Source organism: Sorex fumeus, unplaced genomic scaffold (assembly GCF_029834395.1).
Source record: "Sorex fumeus unplaced genomic scaffold, SorFum_2.1 ptg000035l, whole genome shotgun sequence".
In the NCBI taxonomy this organism is placed as follows: Eukaryota; Metazoa; Chordata; class Mammalia; order Eulipotyphla; family Soricidae; genus Sorex; species Sorex fumeus.
The window spans coordinates 38,488,364-38,513,372 of NW_026606092.1; the positions used below are offsets into that span (position 1 = coordinate 38,488,364).

Sequence of the window (25,009 nt, forward strand, 5' to 3'; positions counted from 1 at the left end):
TTTTTTCTTTTTTTCCAGTTTGAGTCACACCGGGCAGTGCTCAGGGGTTACTCCTGACTCTGCACTCAGGAATTACTTCTGGTGCTACTTGGGGGACCATACAGGATGCTGGGCAAGGCAAACGCCCTCCCTGCTGTACTATATCACTCCAGGCTGAGCTTCAGCTTTCTGATTTGAAAAGCAGTCATAGGGCTCTTACAGAACTGTTCAGAGAAGTGAAAAAAAAGAAAGGAAAATCAGCATGCAGAGGCAGAGGCCTAAACAAAGGACCAGGAACACAGCAAAGGTCTGGCACAACAGGACTTGTATGTCTGCCCTGTTGTCTTAAATCAAGGGTCAATGATAAACAGGAATTGGTAAGTTTCCAATGAACAGGTCAGCAATAACGAATCCATGAAAGGAACCACGGAGACTCCTGTGTGATGCTTGAAGCACCCCACTCTGACCTGGCTGATGTGCTACCCTCGCACCTGCTAGGGTCTCTCACCAGACGGAGCATGTTCCAGGCCCTGGGGATAAACCTTCCATTCCTACCTGCACAGTGGTATGAAACTGTGCACCAAGCCTTGCAGTCACCCTTTGCTTCTGACCATGTGCTGAGGCTGCGTGGTGGTGGACATGTGCCGCTGTCCTGGGCTACCTGACACCAGAGCCTGGAGGATCCCTGACCACTGCACTGGGTATTGCCCCTTCTTCCCCAGCTGCTCCGTGTTGGGCAGAGGAGAAGGAAATGGGCCTTCCCATCTCTCTAACACTCTCCTCCATTACCAACGTTTTTGTGTATGTATGTATGTATGTATGTATGTATGTATTGAGTCACCGTGAGAAAACACAGTTACAAAGCTGTTCATGACTAGGTTTCAGTCGTACAATGACCCAACACTCATCCCTCCACCAGTGTTCATTTCCCACCACCAATGACCACAACTCCTCTCCTGCCACACACCCCCTCCCCCAGCCTGCCCCCACGGCTCTATGGCAGGCACTTTTCTTCTCTCTCTCTCTCTCTCTCTCTCTCTCTCTCTCTCTCTCTCTCTCTCTCTCTCTCCCCCCTCCCTCTTTACTTATGAGCATCATGGTCTGCAACACAGATACAGAGAAGTTATCATGTTTGTTCCTTTCTTACCTTCTCAGCTTTGCTCGGGCGACTAAATCCATACCTCCTGCAGGCCAGAAATAAAAAAGGAGTTTCATTACTATTACAAAACCACATGCATTTGGTCCAGCATCTTTTGGTTGGATTTTTGACATGAAGCGTACCAAGGACAATGCTGCCTGTCTGGTGACTTGAGAAAATGTTTTAAGCGTCTGGGCCATAACCATAGTCCACTGCCTGTGAATTCAAAGCCAGTCTACTTGCCATATAAACACCGTTAATGGAAACGCAGATAACGCAGAGTGCAACATCTCCTTTAAAAGCCATCATTAGTCTTTGAATCGGAAACTGCACTTCACACCTACAGTTTAAGCTAAAAGGCTTAAAAAATGTCGATATAAACACAGGCGGATGTGTTTACTCAAGCTAAGCACGCTCCCTAGGGAGTAGATTCAGCATCAAGTCTAGTCCATTTGAAAATTTCCAAACATAATTCAAGTGTGATGCCAATAATGATGTGTGCTCACTTCAAGCGGTCTTAAATTCGAAGAAATCCACAAATGTGCTTTAGTTTAAATAGTTCTTTCGGGTTCTAATTAATATCAACACTTTTTTTTTTCCAAAAAAAAAAAAAAAAGAAGAAGCAAGGAGAGCAACACAAAAACCATTCAATCTTGAGCTAAAGCATAAAGCTGAACACCCAGACTCACTTACCTTTTAAATCAAGTTTAAATGCAACCAGGAAATAAGAAAATCAGGAACAAGAAAAAGAAATGAAAGATGGCATGACCTTCGCTTACTGGGCCATGAAGCTGCCTCCTATGCGGAAGCTGCCTCCTACCTGGCCCCACACCCCCATCCCCCAATGCTTCTCCCCATTCCTGAACTGCCTTTCCACTGGTCTGTCTGACCTGTACTGAGGAAACTTGCCCCATGAGGAAACAAGGCTTCCTCTACACTCACCTTCCAACCTGCTTGGCACACACCAGGCATTTCTTCTTCCTTTTCGACTCACTGCTCAGCACTAAAGCTGCCTCCTTTCCAAAGCAGCTGCCCCCACCCCAACTCCCACAGTGGGCCTATTCATCCCTGCATTTGAACACGTCCTGTCTCCGCCCTCCCCTCTTCCCATCCCCCCATCTCCCCAGGAGACAAGCAAGTCCAATGGCCTATTTGGATGTCTGCACACCAAGCGCCCTGAGCCAACTTTCTCACATCTTCTATTTCCAAAGGATATGAAATAAGTAAACTGAAAGATGAGAGAAAATGCAGAGTTCCAGCAGCCAAACGTACCGACTGGCCTTGCTGTACACTGTCATCTCAACGGAGAAATCAGGAGAAAAAAACAAAACAAAACAAAACAAAACAATACAAAACAACAAATGACAAAAACAACAACCAGCTGCCACACAGGCTTATCTGCAGGACCAGAGTCCAGCAGAGGGAGCTTAAAACAGGAGAATCCACAGACATCCAGTGATGGATCTTAAGGCAGATCCTGAGAACTGGATTAGACAGTATCAATTTGATTTTCCTAGAGTGGAAAGACTGGAAACAAACCACACCAAACCACCGGCACCAACAGCAAAACCCCACAGCAACCCCTTCTTCTCTGCACCAAGGGTGCTGAATGCCAGTTAGGTCTCCCCCATCACACAGGCGCGTGCTGGGTTTTCGCTGGCACAGCAGCTTAGATAAGGAGATGGAGGACAGAAAGGATCTATGTGCCAGTGGGAGAATCACTGTAGATGTGGCCTGTTTCTGGAGCCAGCAGCTGTGACCGAGGGGTCCTGATTTCAGCAGGAGTGGCCTGGCCTCTGCCTCCCCATTCCACAGACCTCCGGCCCTTCTGCTGACCGTGGAGGGAGCCCGCGCCACGAGGTCTGGGGGAGCATCCCTGGGAAGGGATCCCTGAGGTCAGTCATCCTCAGGTTGGTCCCTGTCGGGGGAGAAACTACCATCGATGGCATGGACCAAACAGCCACCTCCCAATTCAGAAATCTCTTTTATTTGGGGAAGGAGAGGATGGGAGCACACCCAGTGATGTTCAGGGCTCACGCCTGGCTCTGTGTTCAGGAGTCGTGCCAGGGATTGAACCTGGGTTGTCTGTGTGCTAGGCAAGTGCCTTCCCTGCTGTACTACCATTCTCGTCCCCAAAGTTAGAACTTCTAAACCAAGAAAAAAACTGAACTGTTACCAGGCCCTGGTCTTGGAGAGGGAGCTGCTGTGTTAAACATCTAACCCTTCCTCACCTCCAGGGATGTGAGTTTGCACAACAAGGAAAAAGGAAGGTACGGACATCATAAACCAGAAAACCCCACAACATTCTCCTTAAGGGAGCTGGCCCTGAAATGTGGCTATATTTGGGCCATTTATGTGACCCGCATATAAGGGTCTCCGTAGCCCCACTTCACTGAGAACAATACAGGCTCCCCACCGTCCCACTTCTAGCGGGGGCTCCGTTGGAAAGAACCCATTGCTGTGTCCAGAGAATGCAACCTAGCGCTCCATACTCAGAAGATGCCCATCTGAGGTTGTTGTTGCTGTCTTGAAACTCTTAATCAATCAATCAATCAATCATTACTTACTGGTTCTTACCCAGGAGCCCCAGAGCTTTCATTTGGTACTGCTCCCAATAAGTTGTCTAGCCAGTTAGGTGATTCCTGATTCAGTAGAAGAATCCAATTCACAGTGGCAACCAGGTGTTGCCATGCCACTAGCTGATGGTGAGAACTAACAACCTCCTTTGAATAAGGTAGGCTACATGTTTTCAGGAAGGGCCTGACCCCACACTACAACTCAAGACCAAAAACACAAAACCATGCGACTGTTGTGTTTCCATTTTGAAGATCGAACAGGGGCTGGAGTGATAGTACAGTAGGTGGGACACCTGCCTTGTGTGCGGATGAGCCGGGTTCAATTCCCTGAATCCCATATGGTCCCCTGCATACTGCTAGGAGTGATTCCTGGGCTCAGGGCCAAGACGGCTGGGTGTGCCCACCCATCCCCACCCCATCGCCAAACAAAAACAAATCGTTTAAAAAAATAAATGATGGAATGATGAGCTGAGTAACTTAATTTCCTCCTGGTTCTCTCTAAACACCCAGCGGCGAGATGCTGTGGGATGCTGCTGCAGGGAGCGGTGAGCAGCGAGGCTGTTAGTTCCAGCTGCCCACCACAGCTGGGGTGAGGAGGCAGAGCAGCACACAGCACACAGCCCCCGCCCGAAGGGAAGCCCCAGGAGACATACTCACATCAAGGAACCAGTGACCCTACGTAGGAAATGCAGGACATCAATGACCCATTCATACCCAGGTGCAACCAAAACATTCGAAAGTATGTTCTCCCGTGGTCTTAAGTAGAAACGGAGGAGGAGGAAGATAGCTTTTCAGACATTCTTAGGAAGTAACAGAACTGTTAAATTCTTCCTGTCCCTGCCCAGGCCAGTACTTCACAGGAAACTAAAACTATCACCGTAACAAGTAAAACTGCGGTACCTTCTTGCAAGGTGTTAAGACTTCCTAGCGAGTAACAGGGACACTGAGGGCAGGCCAGACTTAAATGCCCAAACACTCGGACTCCAAGAGGAGGGCAGTAGTGCCAGGGCTCTGTTCCAGGCTTCCGGGGAGAGACTTCAAAGGCCAGGCAGCTCTGCCACTACCCGGACGGTGACCCACAAGGAGAGAAGCGGGAAGACGCTCCTGCTGTGGAGAGGTCTGGCCGCAAACGTCTCAGGTGGGTCAGCACCCAGTTAATCTCAACGGAGCAACTGGGACCCACTGTCCTTTTCAATGGCTGCACAACACTGACCCTTGGGTCTTGGGTCTCGCTCATTACCTGCCATATTCTAAAAGCGTAGCGTGGATTCGAGATCCTTCGTCCAGCAGCTCCTCTGCTCCCTGCTGGCGCTTGTATTTCCGACGGGGTTTGTAAACGTCCTAAGAGAGTGAGGAAGAGAGGTGACTGAGTGTGAGAAGGTTCTCTGTCCTCTAGGACTGCTGGACACAGTTTCCGACAGGGTTTGTAAACGTCTTAAGAGAGTGAAGAAGATTGGGCTGGATTGATAGCACAGCGGGTAGGGCGTTTGCCTTGCACGCGGCCAACCCGGGTTCGATTCCCAGCATCCCATATGGTCCCCTGAGCACCGCCAGGAGTGATTCCTGAGTGCAGAGCCAGGAGTAAACCCTGTGCATCGCCAGGTGTGACCCGAGAAAAGCAAAAAAAAAAAAAAAAAAAAAAAAGAGAGAGAGAGAGAGTGAAGAAGAGAGGTGACTGAGTGTGAGAAGGTTCTCTGTCCTCTAGGACTGCTGGACACAGTTCTGGGTCAAGGCTTTTCCCATCAAGGTGCGGGAGTCAACGCCTCTGACTTTCAGAGACCGAGGAAAATATTTCCACCCTACCTATAGCTTGTCAAGTTTATTTAAACGAGGTATTTTGTTGTTGCTGTTCAATGACACTTAAATATTTGATACAGATTAAAGGTACTGAGGGGTGTATAGTTTAAATGTCAGTCTTTGGTTTTTGGATTACACCCAGCTGGGCTCAGCATTCATTCCTGGCTCTGAAAAAGTGTTAAGTTTTCCCTGAGAAAAATTTATAAAAATATAAAACGGATAAACCTTCACTGACTTGCTAAAACGTAATTTAGTTATAATCACAGAAGCAAATTTTGTCATAAACAGAGAACATGAACAAAGATACACACACACACACACACACACACACACACACACATCTCTAAAACAAATTCCATAGCAGGGATGAAGCAGGTGCTCAATAAATGTAGATCTATACACCAGATGACTTAGCCATTCTACTCAAATAAAAATCCTTCTTGACTGCCAACTTGGCAGTCAGGTATCTCCTCAGAGTTTAGGGTGTTAAGAAGACACTATTAGGGCCGGAGCAATAGTATAGCGGGTAGGGCATCTGCCTTGCATATGGCTGACCTGGGTTCGATCCCCTGCATTCCATATAGTACCCTCAGCACCGCCAGGAGTAACTCCGGAGTTCAGAGCCAGGAGTAACCCCTGAGTATTGCTGGGTGTGACCCAAAAGGCAAAAAAAAAAAGACACTATTAAGTTACCATTATTATTAAATTACTTATTATTAATAGCTGCAGGTCATAGCTAATAAGGTATTTTATGCTATACCTTTATGCTAATAAGGTATTTTAACTGTTTGACTCTAAATCAAGTCTTTCCTACTACCAGAGTTCAACACATCTCATTTTTTTTATTTATTTATTTTTATTAGTGGGACATCATGAAGTACAGTTGCAGTCTTACAAATTTTTGTGCTTGGGTTTCAATTATACAATGATCAAATACCCATCCATTTTTACCTGGACATCACAAGCATCAGTATTACTACCAGATATCTCCAGACAGAGACATACTTAATTCAATCAGAACTGTTCTCATTCTAAATAATGTGGATAAACTTTATCATTTACTCTTGTAACAAAAGATTTCAAACATATAAAAATAACCTCTCTGCAAAACATACTACCTAATCTCAACCACTCTGTGGAAAGATGCCACAGGGATGTTTTTATATGAAGTACTGCCCCCAAGTGTTCCCTAGTTGTCACTAGTGTCTCCATGAACAGAAGCTATAAATAACGACAGATTTAGAGGGAAATGAGAAACATAATGAACCCACATGACGTCAGCTGCTGCGTATGATTTGATTTCCACCGAGCACTACTATTAAAGCAGGACTATAAAATCGAACTTAACTGCTATCTTCTCAAGTTACCATTGATAGTGTCAAGAACCCAAGGCAGGAAATTGGATTCTTCTAAAAAAAGAACGAACTCCAAAACAGTAACACAGCGAAGACAACAGCTACAAGGACCTTTTATTCTGTCAGACACGACAGTGCTGGCCTTTGTGTAATTATTTCTCAGAGTTCAAAGCACCTCAGGTGTGATTTAACCTTTCTCATTTCCTGAGGAAGTGACCAGGCAGAAGCAAGGCAGATGCTACTATCTCCACTTTACTACAGAAACTGAAAAGAAATCATTTGTCTAGGATCATTAGGAATGCCCTGTCCTCAAGCACCACTCCCGGCAGAGCCTGGGGACCCTATGTGGTTCCGGGGATGCTACCCGGGTCTGGAGTGCGCAGGGCTAGCACCCCATCCTCTCGCAGGCATTTAGTCACTGCCCAGCCATTCCAGCACGGCCCTCTCTTCTGACTCACTACACAATCTGATGTTGCCCTGTATCACTGCGATGAAAAGTAGGTCATTAAACGTCAACTATAAAGAACCGAAGAACCTATTTACTCTCCTACTCTCTAAGTAAAGAACCTATTTACTCTCCTACTTTCTAAGTAGGAGAGTAAATAGGAATTGTGAACACTAAAACCTGTTTATGTCTCTGCTTTTCAATGTTACCCAGGCATATGATCGTGAGAAAGAATTTTTTCATCATTTCATTTCATCATCCTGTTATTCGTCGATTGCCTCGAGCAGGCCCCAGTAACGTCTCTTTCATCCTAGCCCTGAGGTTATATTCAAGGCTCTTTAGGAGAATAAGACCCATCATTGTTACTGGTATTTGGCATATTGGGTACGCCACGGGGAGTTTGCCAGACTCTGCCCTGTGGGCAGGCTACATTCGATAGCCTGCAAGTTTGTCCAAAGTAGGAATGACGAGTAGGAGGGCCGCTGCGGTGAGCCTTGAAGCCTAGGGCGCGGGCCCGGGTGGAGCCGCTGCAGGTGCAGATCTTGGTGGTAGTAGCAAATATTCAAACGAGAACTTTGAAGGCCGAAGTGGAGAAGGGTTCCATGTGAGAAAGAATGAGAGAAAGAATCCGGAGTTCTGACATCCGTCGACAGTCAAGAATCAGGGACGCTGTCTCATTTGCCAAGGTGTCGAAAATCAGATGGGCTGGTCACGTAATGAGATTTAAAGACGACCGCTGGACCAGAGCTGTTACCGACTGGATTCCACGGGATGTCAAAAGACCGCGTGGCCGCCCACCTACCAGATGGTCAGACTTCTTCGTCAAGATCATGAATGATCAGTTTGAGGCCCTTCATGTTCCCGGAGCGAACAGATGCCATTGGGCTACACTAGCACGTGACAGGGACAAATGGAGACGTTACTGGCGCCCGCTCGAGCAAATCGATGACTAACGGGAAGTTAAGTGATTAAGTGATTAAGTGATGATCGTGAGAGAAGCTGTTTCCCTCAATGGACTTACTTCCCTATCTGTAAGATGAGGGTTGGATCAACAGGTCTTGGAGGACACTCCTACTCTCTCAACCCATGTTCTTCTAATCCCTCAAAGAGGGGGCCAGGGAGGAAGCTCAATGGGCTGAGCTGAAGCTTTACGTGCAGGCGGCCTGAGCACTGTCATATACTCGTAGGAGTAACCTATAAGCACCGAACAACAAACCAAGCCCAAGCCCCCACCCCAAAGGGAAAAAAGCAAAACAACAACAAAAAAAAAATCTAATCTGGCAACTTAATTCCATCAATTAATCTGAAACTAGTCTAAAAACAAACATTTCGTGCTTAGACATGATGTACTCGTAAAAAGATATACAGGGGCTGGGGAGGCAGGACAACAGGTAGGATGCTGGACCTGTACATGGCTGACCTGGAACCACATAAGGTGGTTAAGCCCTTAACCACCTCAAGCCCTGTCAGGAATGGATGTTCAGGAGTAAATCCTGAGCACAGCCAGGCATGTTCCCCAAACAAAAATGCTACACAAAACAAACACTTTTTTCCTCGTTAGTCGGGACAGAAATAATTAATGACTAAGACTTAATGCTAGGCAGGTGCGAGGCATATTCTGCCTAACATACAGAACTGCCTGTCTGACCATCGCACCTTTGGAACTATCCTTGATCTCCTGAACAGAGGACGCTTTGTTTAAGCAAAGGTTTAAATACCTGGCCCACGGGTACAAATACAGTAAGAGCTGTGAGAGGACTCCTGAGTGATCTGTTCAGAGGGCTTAGAATCCTGCTGGATTTGGATCCTGGACCTCAGCAGGAACAATGCTCAAACATCAAGGTGATCCTCTTGTAGTCACAGATGCCTACACGGGTCTGGATACAAGCCAGGCTCATCTGTCAAAACAACTCCTCTGGCACATACCGTGGTGCCAGGGTGGGCAGCCGAAGGGTGCAGCCCTGCAGAGTTCTGTAGCAAGGCCCAGAGAGCTGGCCCCACAGGGTACCTCTCTGAGCAAACGGAGCAGGAAGAAAGAGCCACTGCCAATGTGTCACCCTAAACTCATTCCCACGGGGCAGACCACACCCAGTTCAGCAGGAAGTAGCCTCCACTGACTCTGAAAACTTGCTACAAGAACCATGTCCCGAGGTCCCCAAGAAAATGTCATAATTATGACAAGGACAAGGACATAATGAGGGGTGGCGACTGGTGATCATTTCTGTCGGGAACAACATGCCTCACAAATACGGCAGTGAGTTGGGGAGCGCAATTTTCCCGAGAGACAAGCCCAGATCTTGAACCTCCTCTACTTTCATTTACATGACTGCAGGGGGGCCAAGTCATCTACTCCAGGAGGGCTGCTACAAATCCCACCTAAGGCCTTCGTCATCTGTGCCGAACAGTGTTAATAAAAGGATGTCAACGTGCCATGCAGCTTTATCCCTTCTCGTCCCACTCTCCCTCTACCCCCAATTTATTTTTCTTTCATTCATTCATTCATCATCCTGTTATTCGTCGATTGCCTCGAGCAGGCCCCAGTAACGTCTTCTTCATCCTAGCCCTGAGATTATATTCAAGGCTCTTTAGGAGAATGAGACCCATCATTGTTACTGGTATTTGGCATATTTGGTACGCCACGGGGAGTTTGCCAGACTCTGCCGTGTGGGCAGGCTACATTCGATAGCCTGCAAGTTTGTCCAGAGTAGGAATGAGATAATAAGATGTCATAAAAAGATGTCCTGATAAGATGCTGCGCGGCTGCAAATGCGGCCGCGCGGTTCCGGGAGCTGGATTTTATAGTCTCTGAGTCTTGGCCGTTGATGGGATTACACGGCGCCAGGGGGCCAGGTGGTGGGTGTGACCCCCGCCTACTGGGTTCCAGGGCCGAGATCTCCAAGCCTACTCAGATTGGAGTCGAGCATCCTCCACCCAGATCCTCCAAATTATTTTTCTTAGTGAAGGAAAATGGTTTTTATTGTGTGTGTGTGTGTGTGTGTGTTGGAGAGAGAGAGAGAGGGAGAGAAAGAGAGAGAGAGTGTGTTCAAGAGAGAACATGGGCCTCTTCAAAGAGGGAAAAGAGAGTCCCTCCATTTAACATTTGGATGGGCTCTCTGGAGTGTAAAAAAAAAAAAAAAAAAAACCTAACACAGACTGGTCTGAGCGTATGTGAGGTCACAGGATTGACCTCTGAGAGAAGCTGCTATTCTATTCTCTTGGCTCAAATCACGCCAAGATAGAACTTTTGTATGGCTCAGGAACGAGGGTCTGAAGTTGGCCAGTACTGGTCAGCGGGGACTGCCCATCGGAGCCCTTCTCAACCTCGAGCCTCCTGGACCTTCATCACCATACTGAAAAAACACACCAAGGACACTTCTCCATTTTCTGTTATCTGCAGTATGTGTCCCTTGCATTTCCTCAATTGGGAGAGCTCACCATTCTCCCTCATGAATATGCATGAGATTCCCGAAAAACTACTAGAAAATGTGAAAGCTGTTATGTCATTCTAACTCTGCGAAAGACTGGAGCATTTCTTCAAGGACGGGTAAAGCTAAGAAGTCAATCTGAAGACTGTTCAAATGTTGACTGATTTTCACTATTATTTTTCTTTTGGCGCCAGACCTGGCTGAGCTCCGGGTTTACCCCTGGCTCTGCACTCAGGGATCATTTCTGGCAGGGCCTGGGGGACCATATGGACTGCCGGGGATCAAACCCAGGTCAGTCATGTGCAAGCCAAGTGTCCTACCCACTGTACTATCTCCCCAGCCGTGTGTGTGTGTGTGTGTGTGTGTGTGTGTATTTAAAACTATTTTTAAGGTAAAGGTAAAGGCCCTCCCATTGATCGTCGATTTGCTCGAGCGGGCCCAGTAACGTCTCCATTGGAGACTTTGTTGTTACTGTGTCTGGCATATCGAATACTCTCGGTAGCTTGCCGGGCTCTCCGAGAGGGGCGGAGGAATCGAACTCGGGTCGGCCATGTTGGCCGCTTGTAAGGCGAACGCCCTACCACTGTGCTATCGCTCCAGCCCAAAACTATTTTTAAAAGAGGAAATATCTAAGCAAAACAAAGTAAAGACATTGTGGTGGACACAACGGTATCAAGTAAATACATGAGAAAGGACGGTCACGGTCCTCCCGTTGTTCATCGATTTGCTCGAGCGGGCCCAGTAACATCTCCATCATGAGACTTGTTGTTACTGTGTTTGGCATATCGAGTACGATACATGAGAAAGGAAGACTAGCAATTTCCATCTATTCTCCAATTGGACAAAAAAAAAAGATCTTCCAATGGTCAAAAATCACAGTGGATATTCTCAGGAATGGCTGACTAAGAGAGAGTTCCAGCCATTCACACGCGTCTGCACCTCTGGGATTCGGATAAAAACCGGCCCGGTCCTGAAATAAGTCAGGGATATAACTGCAAAACTGGTTCCAGGATCACGACCATGATCATCCTGTTGTTCGTCGATTTCCTCGAGCAGGCACCAGTAACGTCTCCTTCTTCCTAGCCCTGAGATTTTAAAAGAGCCATTTAATTGCTCTTTCAGGATTAGGAGAATGAGACCCATCATTGTTACTGCTATCTGGCATATTGAGTATGACACAGGAAGTTTGCCAGACTCTGCCGTGTGGGCAGGATACTTTTGGTAGCCTGCCAGGTTCTCCAAAGAAAAAACAAGGTAATAAGATGTTGCGCGGCCACATCCGGGAGCTGGGTTTTCTAGTCTCTGCGTCTTGGCCGTTGATGGGACCAACCTGGTGCTGGCAGCAGCTGGTGGGTGTGACGCCTATCTACTGGAAGATGGAGGGTCTAGGTGGAGAAGGCCCAGTCCCAATCCGAGTAGGCTTGGAGACCTCAGCCCCGGGACCCACATGCCTGGGTTCCTCTGTCAGTTCTTTCATGCATGAGGCCCGTCCGGACGTGTGGAGAGTGGTCCAGCATGGCCGTGGCTGGCTCTGGAGGTCCTCAGCTGCTGGGGCTCTGCTCAGGGCTGGGGTGGGGGGAGAGAAACTCAACCCTCCCCCCTCCAAAGGGCCCCGGTGAGGACAGCCAGGCAGGGGGACAGGAGACTCTACGCTGTTCTCCCCTGGGAGCTGGGTTTTCTAGTCTCTGCGTCTTGGCCGTTGATGGGACCAACCTGGCGCTGGCGGCAGCTGGTGGGTGTGACGCCTACCTACTGGAAGATGGAGGGTCTAGGTTCCAGGAACAGGTGGAAAATCAGAGACCAGGTGAGGAGAAAAGACTAGAGAAGCAGCAAGCCCTGCTGTGTCCGAAGAGTCCCATGTACCATCAAAATCCGGCCACCTCTTCCTAGCTGTGCAACTCTGAAGGGAATTTATGAACCTGTCCGGGCCTCGACTTGCTGATTTATAAAACGGAAATAATGATATTTAACTGGCTGAGTGTTGTTAAAGGGTAAATGGGGATTATGCTCGTAAAATGACTAAGTGGCTGCTACGAACAGAGGACTCTCAGTCAACACATAGGTTATATGCCCTGTTGTTGAACCTCCCAAGTGGTGTTCAGGAGGCCTCAGGTCCTAGTGAAACTTGGGCAAGAGTTCCAGTGGTTCAGTGCTCAGGCCCAAGCAGGCGGTGCTGCCTGGAGTCTGTGATGCTCAGGGGTCCCCAGGGGTACACACAGCCCACACCTGAGAGGCCATGGGGTTCTGGGGAGCAAACACAGGCTGGTTTCCTCCCACACTATCTTCCCAGCCCCCTACATTATTTCCTAAAAGGCTGTACTGAGGAATCTGGATTCTATTAGTCTGACCTATTTTATTTATAATTTATGATTCACTCTTCACACACACACACACAATTGGGATTCTTACTAAAATAAATAAACACTGTGAGATCAGGCTGGAGAGAGTACAGTGGGCAGGGAATTTGCTCTGCACGCCTCGGCCTCTGACTCTGGTTTGATCTCTGGTACCCTCAGCCTGTCAGAAGCGATTTCTGAGTGCAGAGACTGGAAGATGAAACTTCCTTCAGAACCGGAGACTTGTACAGAGTCAGAGCCTGTGGTCACTGAAGAAAGACTATTTTTCCTTTTACTCAGGGAGGGATTTTCCTGAGGAGGAGTGACAAAACCCCCCGACCAGTGGGCAGTTCTTTGACTGACTCACATGAGTAAGCGAAAATGCACTGCGACTCTGCAATCTCTCACATGCTTCCAGAATTCTTCTCTCAAGGCAGCAAGAAAGCACTTGAAGAAGAGGTGGGAGGAAAGGATGGAAGTCAGTGGCTAGAACTCAGAGACCCAAGAAGACAGCATCTGAATGTGAGGAAGTGTTTTCGGCAGAAAGGGAAAAGGAAAACAAGACAAACCCAAAGGTCAACTCTTGACATCCGTACGTATTTTCTATTATTCCTACTAAAGACGTGTTGGTTGTTAAGCGAGGACTATGTTCATGATTAAAATGACAAATACGCTAAGATGGACTATTCTGAAAGAGAATTTTTTTTCCATCTTCCTTTATCTCCACATTACGTTCCAAGCAGCTGCAAACATCATTTCTGTCTAGAGGCTCACCCAGCTGGCTACAAGGTCGGGTCTGTGTCCTGCCTCCAGCTCCACAGTGTGACCTTGAGCAATTTGCATGACCTATCTGTGTGTCAGTTTCCACATCTCTGAAGGCAGCAATACTTCGTATGGTTTTTGTGAAGACCAGGAGGTTACGTGTAAGTGCTTGGAACAGAGTCTAGGCAAAACGCATTTTCCATCATCACTATCTCCTTAAAGTCTATGCAATCACATCACCAACCAGAGGTTGACAAAAACAACAACAACAAAATACAACAACCTTCATTACAAACAAAAGGAGACTGGAAATGTTTAATGGGCACAGAGAGGCCAGTCCCAGCCTCACTGTAGGATGATCAACAGCTACACTGGAATTTTACTCTGGGTGATAAAGCAAAAAACTGCATTTTGGGGGAGCTAGTGAGAAAACACACAGGTCAGAGCACTGGTCTTGCACATGGTCCACCCTGGTCTGGTTCTCAGAACTGCATATGGTCTCCTGAGCACTGCCAAGAGTGACCCTTGAATGCAGAGGTAGGATTAAGTCCTTAGTGCTACTAGGTGTGCCCTACCTCAAACTTTTTTTTTTTTAACTTTCTATCCAAGTGAGGTTTATATCAGATAATGAACTAAACATGCTACTTCCCCTTGTATTTATTGTTTTCGAATAGGTAGTACACAATATCAAATTCAAATAATTCAGGGTTTATAAGGTAATGAGAAATCCCTCTCCCTGAGGCTCCTCAGTGCTCTGTGTCAGAGGTAAGACTGTCACCTGGTCCTTGAATGATCTCAGCGCTTAGGACCAAAGACACACTGCAGCAGATAGGATGCTTGTTTTATACATAGCTGACCTGGGTTCAACCACTGGCTCCTGAGTCCTGCAGGAGTGACCCTTGAACACAGAGCCAGAGGAAAGGAAGGGAAGGGAACAGGGAAGGGAGGGGAGGGCAGAGAGTGGAGAGGGAGAGGAAGAGAGAGGAAAGGGGGAACAGAGAGGGAGGGGAAGGAAGGTGAAAGGAGAGGAGGGGAGGGGAAAGGAGGAAGAGGAGAGGACAAGAGGCGAGAGGGGAGGGGTAGAAGGGGAAGGGCGCGGGAAGGAGAGGAGAGGAGACACACAGCCGAGCACGTAGGCTAGAGTATTGGTGTCCCTGCTGGTGCAGGTGAGGCCTGCAGGACTTCCCTCACACACACCCGAGGTCAGCTCAGGGGCAGCCCCAGGGGATGGAGCGCCCAGGGTGGGTCTGAGGTTGTTGAGCTTGGTTCTCCGAACAGGAACTTACCCAGAGGTCAACGACTGTCTTGATGGCTTTTTCTTTTCTCTTTAGGAAGTCATCATCCTGCAAGACAAAACAAATCCTGTCTGCAGACTGGAAACTCAATGAGAATGCTCAGAAATCAGCCGTCTAAATGGACTTCTCAACACTGAGGGTGCTCTGTGGAAGAAGTCTCGGTTTTCTAACCGATCCAAATACAGCCAGCGTGGGCAAAAGCTGGGATTTCTTTGTGCCAAGAGATCCTGATGGCTGGCGAGAAAAGGGGAGCATAGAGTGCCATGGTGAAAACTGGTGTTCTCATTTCAAATCCTTAGGAACTCTCGCCTTGAAAATGCATCCTCACCTCTTTAAGCTTTAGCTTCTTCATTGGTTAAGGTGGAGACATCACCACCCTATTTTAGGGGCAGTCTAAGAATTACTAAGAACACCAAAAATGGGACCAGGGAAGTAATTCAGTGGCGGAGACATGCTTAGTGTCTATCAGGCCCTGAGTTGGATCCGTGGCATCACAGGCCACCTGACTACTACTAGAGATAGCCCTGGTGGTCCCCAACACTGCTGGGCTAAGTACTGAGCTGTCAGGTCCACATTTCCAGGACAAGCATTGCCAGGAGTGGCACCAGGGTCCTGCATCACCAGTGGAAGTGGTCCCTTAAAAAAAAAAAAAAACAGAAGAAACAAACAAACAAAAAAAACATATTTGTGGGGCTGGAGAGATAGCACAGCGGGTAGGGCGTTTGCCTTGCACACGGCTGACCCGGGTTCGATCCCCAGCATCCCATATGGTCCCCTGAGCACCGCCAGGAGTAACTCCTGAGTGTAGAGCCAGGAGTAACCCCTGTGCATCGCCAGGTGTGATCCAAAAAGGAAAAAAAAACATATTTGTGTGTGCATGTGAATATACACATATATTTACATACACACATATACTTACAGTGTTGCATTATTTTTTTAACTGGGGGTGGGGAAAGGGGTACCACCCGGTCTCCGCACTGAGGAATTACTCCTGTTGGTGCTTGGGGGACCATACAGGATCCCAGGGATTGAACCCAGGCCAGCTGCGTGCAAGGTAAGTGCCCAACCCACTGTACTATCCCTCCAGTCCCCAAAGTCTTACTGTCATTTAATTACAATTCTAGATTTCCAAAACTGAGAGAAAAAAAATTTAATTGCAGCCCATTTAAAGGGGTAGCTATGAGCTGCAACAAGCCTGGAGGTCCAGTTTCCGTGTTGACCAGGGACAGGTCAGAGATGTTAAGAGAGTATACTGGGAGTATACGAATCGGTGGTTGTACGCTGCTCCTTCTCTCCTCTCCTGCTGGGGAACCCAAGAGTGGACTCTTGGTTGGAAAACAAGAGAAAAGCAGAACACTGACCTCAGGAAGACTGTAGGTTTTCTGGAACTGGGATATGGAATACGAGCGGATATAGTCGCCCATCTCTTCTTTCGTTTCTATAGCTCTCTTTACCAGCCACTAAGGAAGAAAGACAGAAAATACGGGTTAACAGGAGTGACACATCATCGTGTGAAGGCCAACTCAAAGTTGACACAACTTGTCAGTCCAAGTCACCAAAACTGAGCCTACCAGTGATGAGAAACTATCAACACATACTCTCCGTGGGAACGACAACCAGCTAGGAGGCTTGAGATGCGAGGGGCCAGTGGGACCTCGATCTGAGCCACTGGGCTGAAGCTTTAAAGCCTCCCTCCGGATTCTCAGGCCTCAGTTCCCTCTCTCTGTAAAATGGAAGCAAGATTATCAATTCCTTTCACCTCACCCATGAAACCACAAATACGAGAATGCTTTCCATACCTCTTAATACGAGCATAACACAAACATAGCCTTTCCCCCATAAACACCTGATTCTACTAGCAAATCTTTTTTGTTTTGTTTGCGGTAGGGGAGGTTCTGGGGACTACTTCCAGGTCTGAGTTCAGGGGTTCTTCCCAGTGGTGCTCAGGGGACCATGCTCTTCTGGGGCTTGAACCCAGCCCTTCGCTCCATATAAGCATGCACTCAGCCTTTTGACCTATCTGTCCTCCACTAGCAAATAATAATCAGAGTCCGGCAAGCTACCGAGAGTATCTTGCCCACACGGCAGAGCCTGGCAAGCCACCCGTGATGTATTCGATATGCCAAACACAGTAAGAACAGTAATGTAATTATTTAAAAAAATTTTTGGAGGTAATATAATGTAATATAGGTCCCAGATATTATATTTGATTCCTGTATCTACTACATTAGGATCACCACTGAAAGTCTAGCTTTGATCTCTACCACACGAATGATCCTTTTACGAACACTTTAGAATCTTACCTCCCACACTTTTCTGCTCTGGAAATCAACATTTTGTTGACATAATCTAAGAGTCTATTTTTTTTTTTAAGTTTGCTGTTCTCTTTTTGCACTGTGCCTCGAGACAGGATCCAAAGAGGAATTTAAAATTTTCTCTTTTATGGAGTTTTATGGAGACTTACTTTGTCCTCCTGGGCAAGCCTCTTACAGCATGACATCAGCCTTAAAAGGGCACAGGAAAGGGTGCAAAAGTCTGTACTCATTTGATTTTTTTATTTTCCCCTTGGGTGAATACAGAATTTGTCTCTCTCTGTTCGACTTATTTCACTGAGTATAATGCCCACCACACCCAGCCATGCTCCTACAAATGGGAAGATCTTACAAGTAGTCATGTTTCACTCGACAATGTTATGGGTAACAATGACCACCTACAATGGTCAGTAATTCCAACCAGGCTACACCATTCAGCCTAGGTATAGTTACTGCATAGTAGGCAATAACAACTAGACCTGTGTGTAACTATATTCTGTGATGTTCATACAAAGATGAAACTATTTAAAGGTGCCCCCGTGCCTGACTGTTCTTGCCGCCAGGGCCCCTTGGAGGGGAGCGGGTTGAGCTTTCCTCCCCGCCCCGACCAGGGCTCCGGCAGCCAAAGACCTCGAGGACCAGCCACCACCATGCTGAGACCACTCTCTGCACACATGAAGGTACTGGCAGAGGGACAAAGTCACGCGGGTTCCGGGGCCGAGATCTCCAAGCCTACTCGGATTTGGGCCGAGCATCCTCCACCCAGATCCTCCAAATTCCAGTAGGCGGGGGTCACACCCACCACCTGGCCCCCTGGCGCCGTGTAATCCCATCAGTGACCAAGACTCAGAGACTATAAAATCCAGGTCCTGGAATCGTGTGGCCACATTCGTAGCCGCGTGACATCTTATCAGGACATCTTTTTATGATATCTTATTATCTCATTCCTACTTTGGACAAACTGGCAGGCTACCGAATGTAGCCTGCCCACACGGCAGAGTCTGGCAAACTCCCCGTGGCGTACCCAATATGCCAAATACCAGTAACAATGATGGGTCTCATTCTCCTAAAGAGCCTTGAATATAATCTCAGGGCTAGGATGAAGGAGATGTTACTGGGGCCTGCTCGATGCAATCGACGATTAACAGGATGATTTGCGACTGTGATTTGTCACAGAATGCATCCCTGTCATTAAGCAATACATAGTTATATATACATACATTGCATGTAATGTGGTGTGTGTGTGTGTGTGTGTGTACAGAGAGAGAGAAAAAAATATATATCTCACAGTTTTATCCATTCATCTATTAAGTGAACAATTAGACTGGTTGCAAATCTTTTATGTTGAAAATAACGGCAATGAACACTGGGGTACAAATTCTACTTGAATAAAAGCTTTTGTAGCCTTCAAATAAATAGGCTGAAGTGGAACTGCTAGACCATAAGGTATTTCTAGACTAAATTTAAAAATAGTTTTCATACTATTTCCTTTTATAGCCACACAAATTTAATTGTAAGCTGTAATTTGATCTCCTACACAGCTTTCATCACATTTTAAAGGGGAGAGAACTACAGAGAACACCTAGTGTAAGACCTCATAGACAGCAAAACCCTCTGAATTCAGACTCAAGAACTGAATGTACCGGTAAACAGTCTGAGGCTTCAAGTTCGCATGACATGTTTTCTCTCATAACAAGGACAAGCTTACGAAATAATTTGTATTGACCTTGTTTTACAGAAGCTGGAACTCACAAGTACATTATTTGCCCAGAGATCTATTGCTAGCGAGGCAAGAATAATCTGTGTCACAACTTTTTTCTGTACCAGCAGGGCACTGGTCAAATAGGTTTTAGAGGATGTTTCTCAGCTCCCTCACTTGATCACTTGACATCCTGTCACTCAATAGATTTGCTCGAGCAGGCACCAGTAATGTCTCCATTCATCCTGTCACATGGTAGTGCAGCGCAATGGTGTCTGCTCACTCCAGGAACAAGGAGAGCCTCAAACCGTTTGTATAGGATCTCGACAAAGAAGTCTGACCATCTTGTAGGTGGGTGGCCACACATTCTTTCTACATCCCGTGGAATCCAGCTGGTAAAGGCTCTAGTCCAGCAGTTGTCTTCGAATCACATTACATGTCCAGCCCATCTGATTTTTGACACCTTGGCAAACGAGACAGCGTCCCTGATTCTCGATCGTCAAAGGAGGTTGGAACTCTGGATTCTTTCTCTCACTTGAGTGAAGCGTGATACTCCAAGTATAGCTCTTTCAATTCCTCTTTGGGAGATCCGAATAGCGTTCTCATCCTGTTTTAGTAGGGCCCAGGTCTCTGAGGTGTATGTTAGTACAGGAAGAATGGTGGAGTCGAAGAGATGTGCCCAGAGCTGGAGGTTCTTCGTCCTCCTAGCTATTTCTTTGATGCTCTTGAAGGTGTTCCATGCCACTCCCTTCCTCCTGCACAACTCAGGTGCCAGGTTGTTTGTTGTGTTGAGTTCTCGACCTAGGTACACGTAACTGCTGCATTCGGAGATGAATGCTCTGTTGAGAGCAAATGGAACACCAGGAACTAGTCTACTTTTCATGAACACTGTCTTTGTGAGATTCAGCTGCAGTCCAACCTTTCCACACTCACGGTCAAAATTGGCCAGCATTTGTGCCACTTGGCTAATGTTTGGTGTTATTAGAATGATGTCATCAGTGATGCGGAGGTGGTGTAGTTGCTGACCATCTATCTTCACTCCCATTCCTTCCCATTCCAGTTGTTGCATGACGTTCTCGAGGTGGCACTGAAGAGTTTCGGTGAAATGGTATCGCTCTGCTGAACCCCTCTCTTTACACAGATGATCACTTCCTTGTAGAATGGTGAGAACCTGGTAGTGAATCTGTAATACAGTTCACGGAGGATCCTGATGTACTGAGTTTGAACGCCCTGCCTGGCTAGGGCTTTGAGGACTGCTTCAGTCTCAACAGAATCAATTCTTTAAATCGATGAATGTTAGACAGAGCGGTATCTTGAAATCCCGAGAAACCTCAATGAGCTTGGTCACCGTGTGGATATGTTTGATCGTGCTGAATCCTTTGCAGAACCCAGCTTGCTCACATGGTTGTCCTTCATCTAGTGTTCTGCCAATCTTATTCAGGATGACTCGAGTGAACAGCTTGCACATGACGGACAACAGGCAGATACGGCAATAGTTGCCAATATTGTGGATGTCTCCTTCTTGTACAGTAGAACGGTCCTGCTGGTTTTCCATTGAGACAGAACCCTGCATTCAGAACAGGTAGCGTGTGAAGAGCCAAGCCAGTGTATTGATGAGTACTGACGGCAGAATCTTCAGGTGTTCGGGTCTGACCTTGTCTGGGCCGGGAGCTGTTTGATTCTTTACCAATGAAACGGCGTGTCAGATTTCGGAAGAGAGAAATGACATGTCCTTTCTGCAGAATTTGGTATGTGGGCAGGTGGACGTGGCTATCGAAGAGATCTGAGTAGAAGTCATGGATAATCTTCTCCATTGCCCTTCTGGAAGATGTGATAGATCCATCAGGATGTCGGAGGGCAGTCATCTTGGTCTTGTTATTGGTGAAGGACAGGTGGGTGTTGCGAATACTTTCCCCAGCTTCTGCCGCATCTGCCAGCACTGCTGCTCTTCTCTCTTTGAGGTGTCCCTTTATTGTTTCTCTGCACTGCTTTGCGACCTCGAACAGGACATTAGCTTGTGGTTGCCTGAGGCTCGCGCCAAGCCACACTGGCCAATGAGCTTGAGAGTTCCTGAACACAGACGTCTTTTTGTGGCTTTCTCTCTCTCTCTCTCGGCATTCCTCGCACAATGGAGGTGCTGAACCAGTCGACTGTATTCTTCGTCAGTGTTGTCAACGATGGCATCTTCCCATGCTGCCGCAATAATGCCAAAGAGCTCCCAGTTGGTGGTCATTCTGGGAGTTCTCTTCTTAAACTTTGCAGTCCCTTCTCTCCACTCTGTGAAGTAGAATTTTGCACGAAGGAGATGGTGGTCCAATCCCATTTGGAATTTTGGGACAACAGTGACTTTGGTCAGGTGGTGACTGAATATGATGTGGTCAATTTCATGGTGGAACTGTCCACTGGAAGACTCCCATGTCCAACATTTAGATTCAGCCTTCTGGAACTGTGAGTTAAGATGGATGGTCTTGGTCAACATGATGAACTCAGACAGTCTCTCATCCTGTTCATTCCATTCTAGGTCATGAGTCCCAATACGGATTTCTTTGGGCGATCTTCTCAGTTCTATCTTGGCATTAAAATCACCCTCTTGGAGAGCCCGGCAAGCTACCAAGAGTATCTCAGCTCTATAGGGCTGATAATATGTAGAAGTAGCTGATCTTCATTTGCGATTACTTGAAACTCTGATCAGTGAGATGATGGACAGAGAGAAATGCACCCTGCAGCCTTGTGAAAGTTTCAAAAGCTCAGAAAGCAAAGTACAAAAAGAATATTCATTTCTCCTCCCTGACTTTTCATTCATTCCCTTTATGCCTGAGAAACATGATGGAAGGGGATGCCACTGCTTAGGGCTGAGACTGTCTCTCCAGAGGAAGCTACCCCAGTTCAAATGCAGATGGGGGACAGTCACTTGGCTTCCCTGAGAGCACTGCCATACTTGGCAGAACACAGCTACATAGAAAAGCGAACACATGGCACATAGCAGGGTGTCCACTCAGTGACACAAATAAATGCTTTCCCTGGAGGGCATCACGCTTGGGTAAAGATGTGTTTAGAACGTAGCTGTCGAGAATAAAGGTGGCTGCAAATATAAGCTGCAGAATATTCTGGTTTTTTTTATTTTATTTTTTTTTTATTTTCTTCGGGAGCTGTGGATCCCGCCCTCCATGTGGTCCTTCTCTTCGGCTGTATGCTGTAAAGATCAGAATATTCTCCTGTTGTGAGTATCTTTCATTCATTATCGTAATACCTTGCCACATCACTTCCAAACAATGATCTCAGGCACTCATTAAAATCCAGAAATAGCAAAAAATAAATAAATAATAATAATAATAATACAACCCAGAAACAGGGGAAGACAGTCAGACAGCAATTCCAAGAGTACTTGCTCCTCCCTGCATTTCACCCACCACCACTTCCCAGGGTAACTAAGGAGGCTGGCATGCTTCTCAATTCAATTTATTGACAGTCTCCTTTGGATCAGCAGATCTAGCTTCCAGTCTTCCACACTGTTCGCTTTCTCACTTACGCCTGTGTTAACAGTATTCACACTGAGAGATGCCTGGGCTGATCCTGAAGGGTGTGATTTGCAAAGTGACTTCTGCTCAGTCACTGGATTCTCTGAGAGAACTATTGGGGAGTTACCAGCATGAAGGCTGGGAGAGATTGCCACAGGTCTCTAACATTCAAGAAAAACATCTACCTTCCCCAAGTCACGTGTCAGGCATGAGAGAAAAAGCTGTGACCGCGATCTAACAGGGAAGGGAAGTGAGATTCATTTGTCTCTTGGCTGGCACTCAGACACCAGTGCTGACACTCTGCATGAGGGTGCGGATGGAAGCGGCCAGCAAGGGGAATTCACAAGTTCCTAACTGAGCCCATGATTTTTCTTTCACTGATTTCCAGAGAAACAGGAAAAGGCTGTGGGCAGGCTGAGATGTACTCAATTTGAAGAACTTCCCTTTATGTTAAGATGGGGGGCTGGACACCAGTTCTTTCAGGAACACACAGAGAAAGCATGATAGTAGTTCCCGTTTTTTTTTCTTTTTTCCTCTTTTTTTTCCTTCTATAGGGGTCATACTGAGAATGCTTGGGAGCTGTCAGGGTCCAGTCTGGTGGTGTTGGGTGGGGGCCCTGTGGTTACAAGGGATCAAATTCCGGGTCATGTGCTTTCCCACTTAAGAGCAATATTCCCTGCCCAGTAGTTTCCTTTTAAAACATCAATGCCTGGGGTCCAGAGTGAATGCATAGCGGGTGGAGCGTTTGCCTTGCACTCATGGCAGACCTGGGTTTGATCCTCGGCATCCCATATGGTCCCCTGAGCACCACCAGGAGTAATTCCTTAGTGCAGAGTCAGGAGTAACCCCTGAGCACTGCCGGGTATGACCCAAAAAGCAATAAATAAATAAATCATCAATGCCTGGGGTGGGCAAAACAAAAGAGACCAACTGTAGGTCGGCTTCCATTTTTGTTTTTAATTTTTACAGGTCCAAGAAACTAAGAAATCTGGGCTGGAGCAGGTAGGGTGTATGCTTTGATCCCTGGCATCCCATATGGTTCCCGAGCACAGCCAGGAGTATTCCTGAGTGCAGAGCCAGGAGTAACCCCTGACCCAGTGTGACCCACAAAGATTAAAAAAAGAGAGAGAGAGAGAGAGAGAGAAAATAAGAAATCTGATAAACACTACTCCATACTCTCACAAATGAACAGGACACCCTACTGCATTCCATTCATAACAGGAAATGTCACAGACAGTCAAAATGTCTCAATGAACTACACAGAGTTTCTCTTCCCTTTCATCGCCTTTGTACAAGTGAACTAGATGCTTGCCCGAAAGTTCTAGCAAGAGGTGAAGTGAGGTCTAATTACCAGAGACCCAGGCCTGGGGTGAGGGGAGGATGTAATTGCACAGTGTGACAGTATACAGGTTTCTATAATAATCAGGACAGCCTCCCACTTCACACTGTGACATAAAAAAAAGATCTGATGTCATCCACCCTCCCACCATGCACCACATCAGAGAGTCTAACAACCACAGAAACCGTTTATAAATTTCATTTATAAATTTATAAGTTCCATGGTACACAATTCAAAGGTCTTGCCCAGGAGTAGATTACCAGTTTCAGTGATGAGAAAAACAGACACATGGATATAAAGAGAATTTAATAAAATGTGCCAATGCTTCAACTAAGTAACACACCAATTTAATTTTCATTTGATCTGGCATATGCTTTTACTTATCATCATTATTATTATTATGAGTTTGGGGCCACACCTATCAGTGCTCAAGAGTTGCCTTGGTGGTGCTCTGGGGACCATGTGGTGTGAGGAATCAGACCCAGGCTTCCAGCATGCAGAGCAATGCACTCCATCCACTCAACTGGCTCTCCAAGCTGGTACTACTACTTGAGAAGTTATTTGTGCAACATCACACAATACACACAGTTGAAAGACTTCCAGAAAGACTCTAGGGCTTCTGCTTTTAACTCCCACACTAGGTACTTGTAACCCAGAAGAGCGGTTCAAACCTTCTTCTTGGGGGCTGCATAAATGGTGGAAAAAAGTGCAAAGCTGGTGAATTTAGAGTGGAATTTCTGCTTCCCCCTCGCTAGCTCTCCACTCTGACAAACCAATACCCTCTGAATTTCGCTTTCCTCGGAGCTAAGACTGAGATTAGAACAGGTGCTTTGAAGAAGTCTATTGGAAAATTCAATGAAAAGTGCTGCAGAGCAGGCAACACACGTGGGTACCTGGGCTCTTCTTTCCAAGAGGAGAGGAGGGAGGGAAGCTCCTGGAGAAGAGGCTCAGAATACAGAAAATCATAACGCAAGAGTCTCTTAATCACAGACCCCTTGGGGAGCGGGAACTGGGGGTAGGGTGGGGGGCTGAG

At 46.9% G+C, this 25,009-nt stretch overlaps 1 protein-coding gene and 1 non-coding gene across 4 annotated transcripts in view; both read right to left on the reverse strand.

The window, feature by feature from the left end:
• The window catches only part of CCDC93 (coiled-coil domain containing 93), a 114,135-nt gene that overhangs the window by 59,991 nt on the left and 29,135 nt on the right, over positions 1-25,009 (reverse strand). For all 3 annotated transcript variants that reach the window (XM_056117528.1, XM_056117527.1, XM_056117529.1), the window contains 4 exons: positions 16,470-16,568; positions 15,100-15,156; positions 4,934-5,034; positions 1,127-1,163 (listed from right to left, as the gene is read on the reverse strand). In XM_056117528.1, the coding sequence (XP_055973503.1) occupies positions 1,127-1,163; positions 4,934-5,034; positions 15,100-15,156; positions 16,470-16,568 (294 nt within the window). The remainder of the gene's footprint in view (positions 1-1,126; positions 1,164-4,933; positions 5,035-15,099; positions 15,157-16,469; positions 16,569-25,009) is intronic.
• LOC130027020 (small nucleolar RNA SNORA26) lies at positions 17,501-17,625 on the reverse strand. The gene has a single exon (XR_008792967.1). It is a non-coding gene; the product is annotated as a small nucleolar RNA SNORA26 (small nucleolar RNA).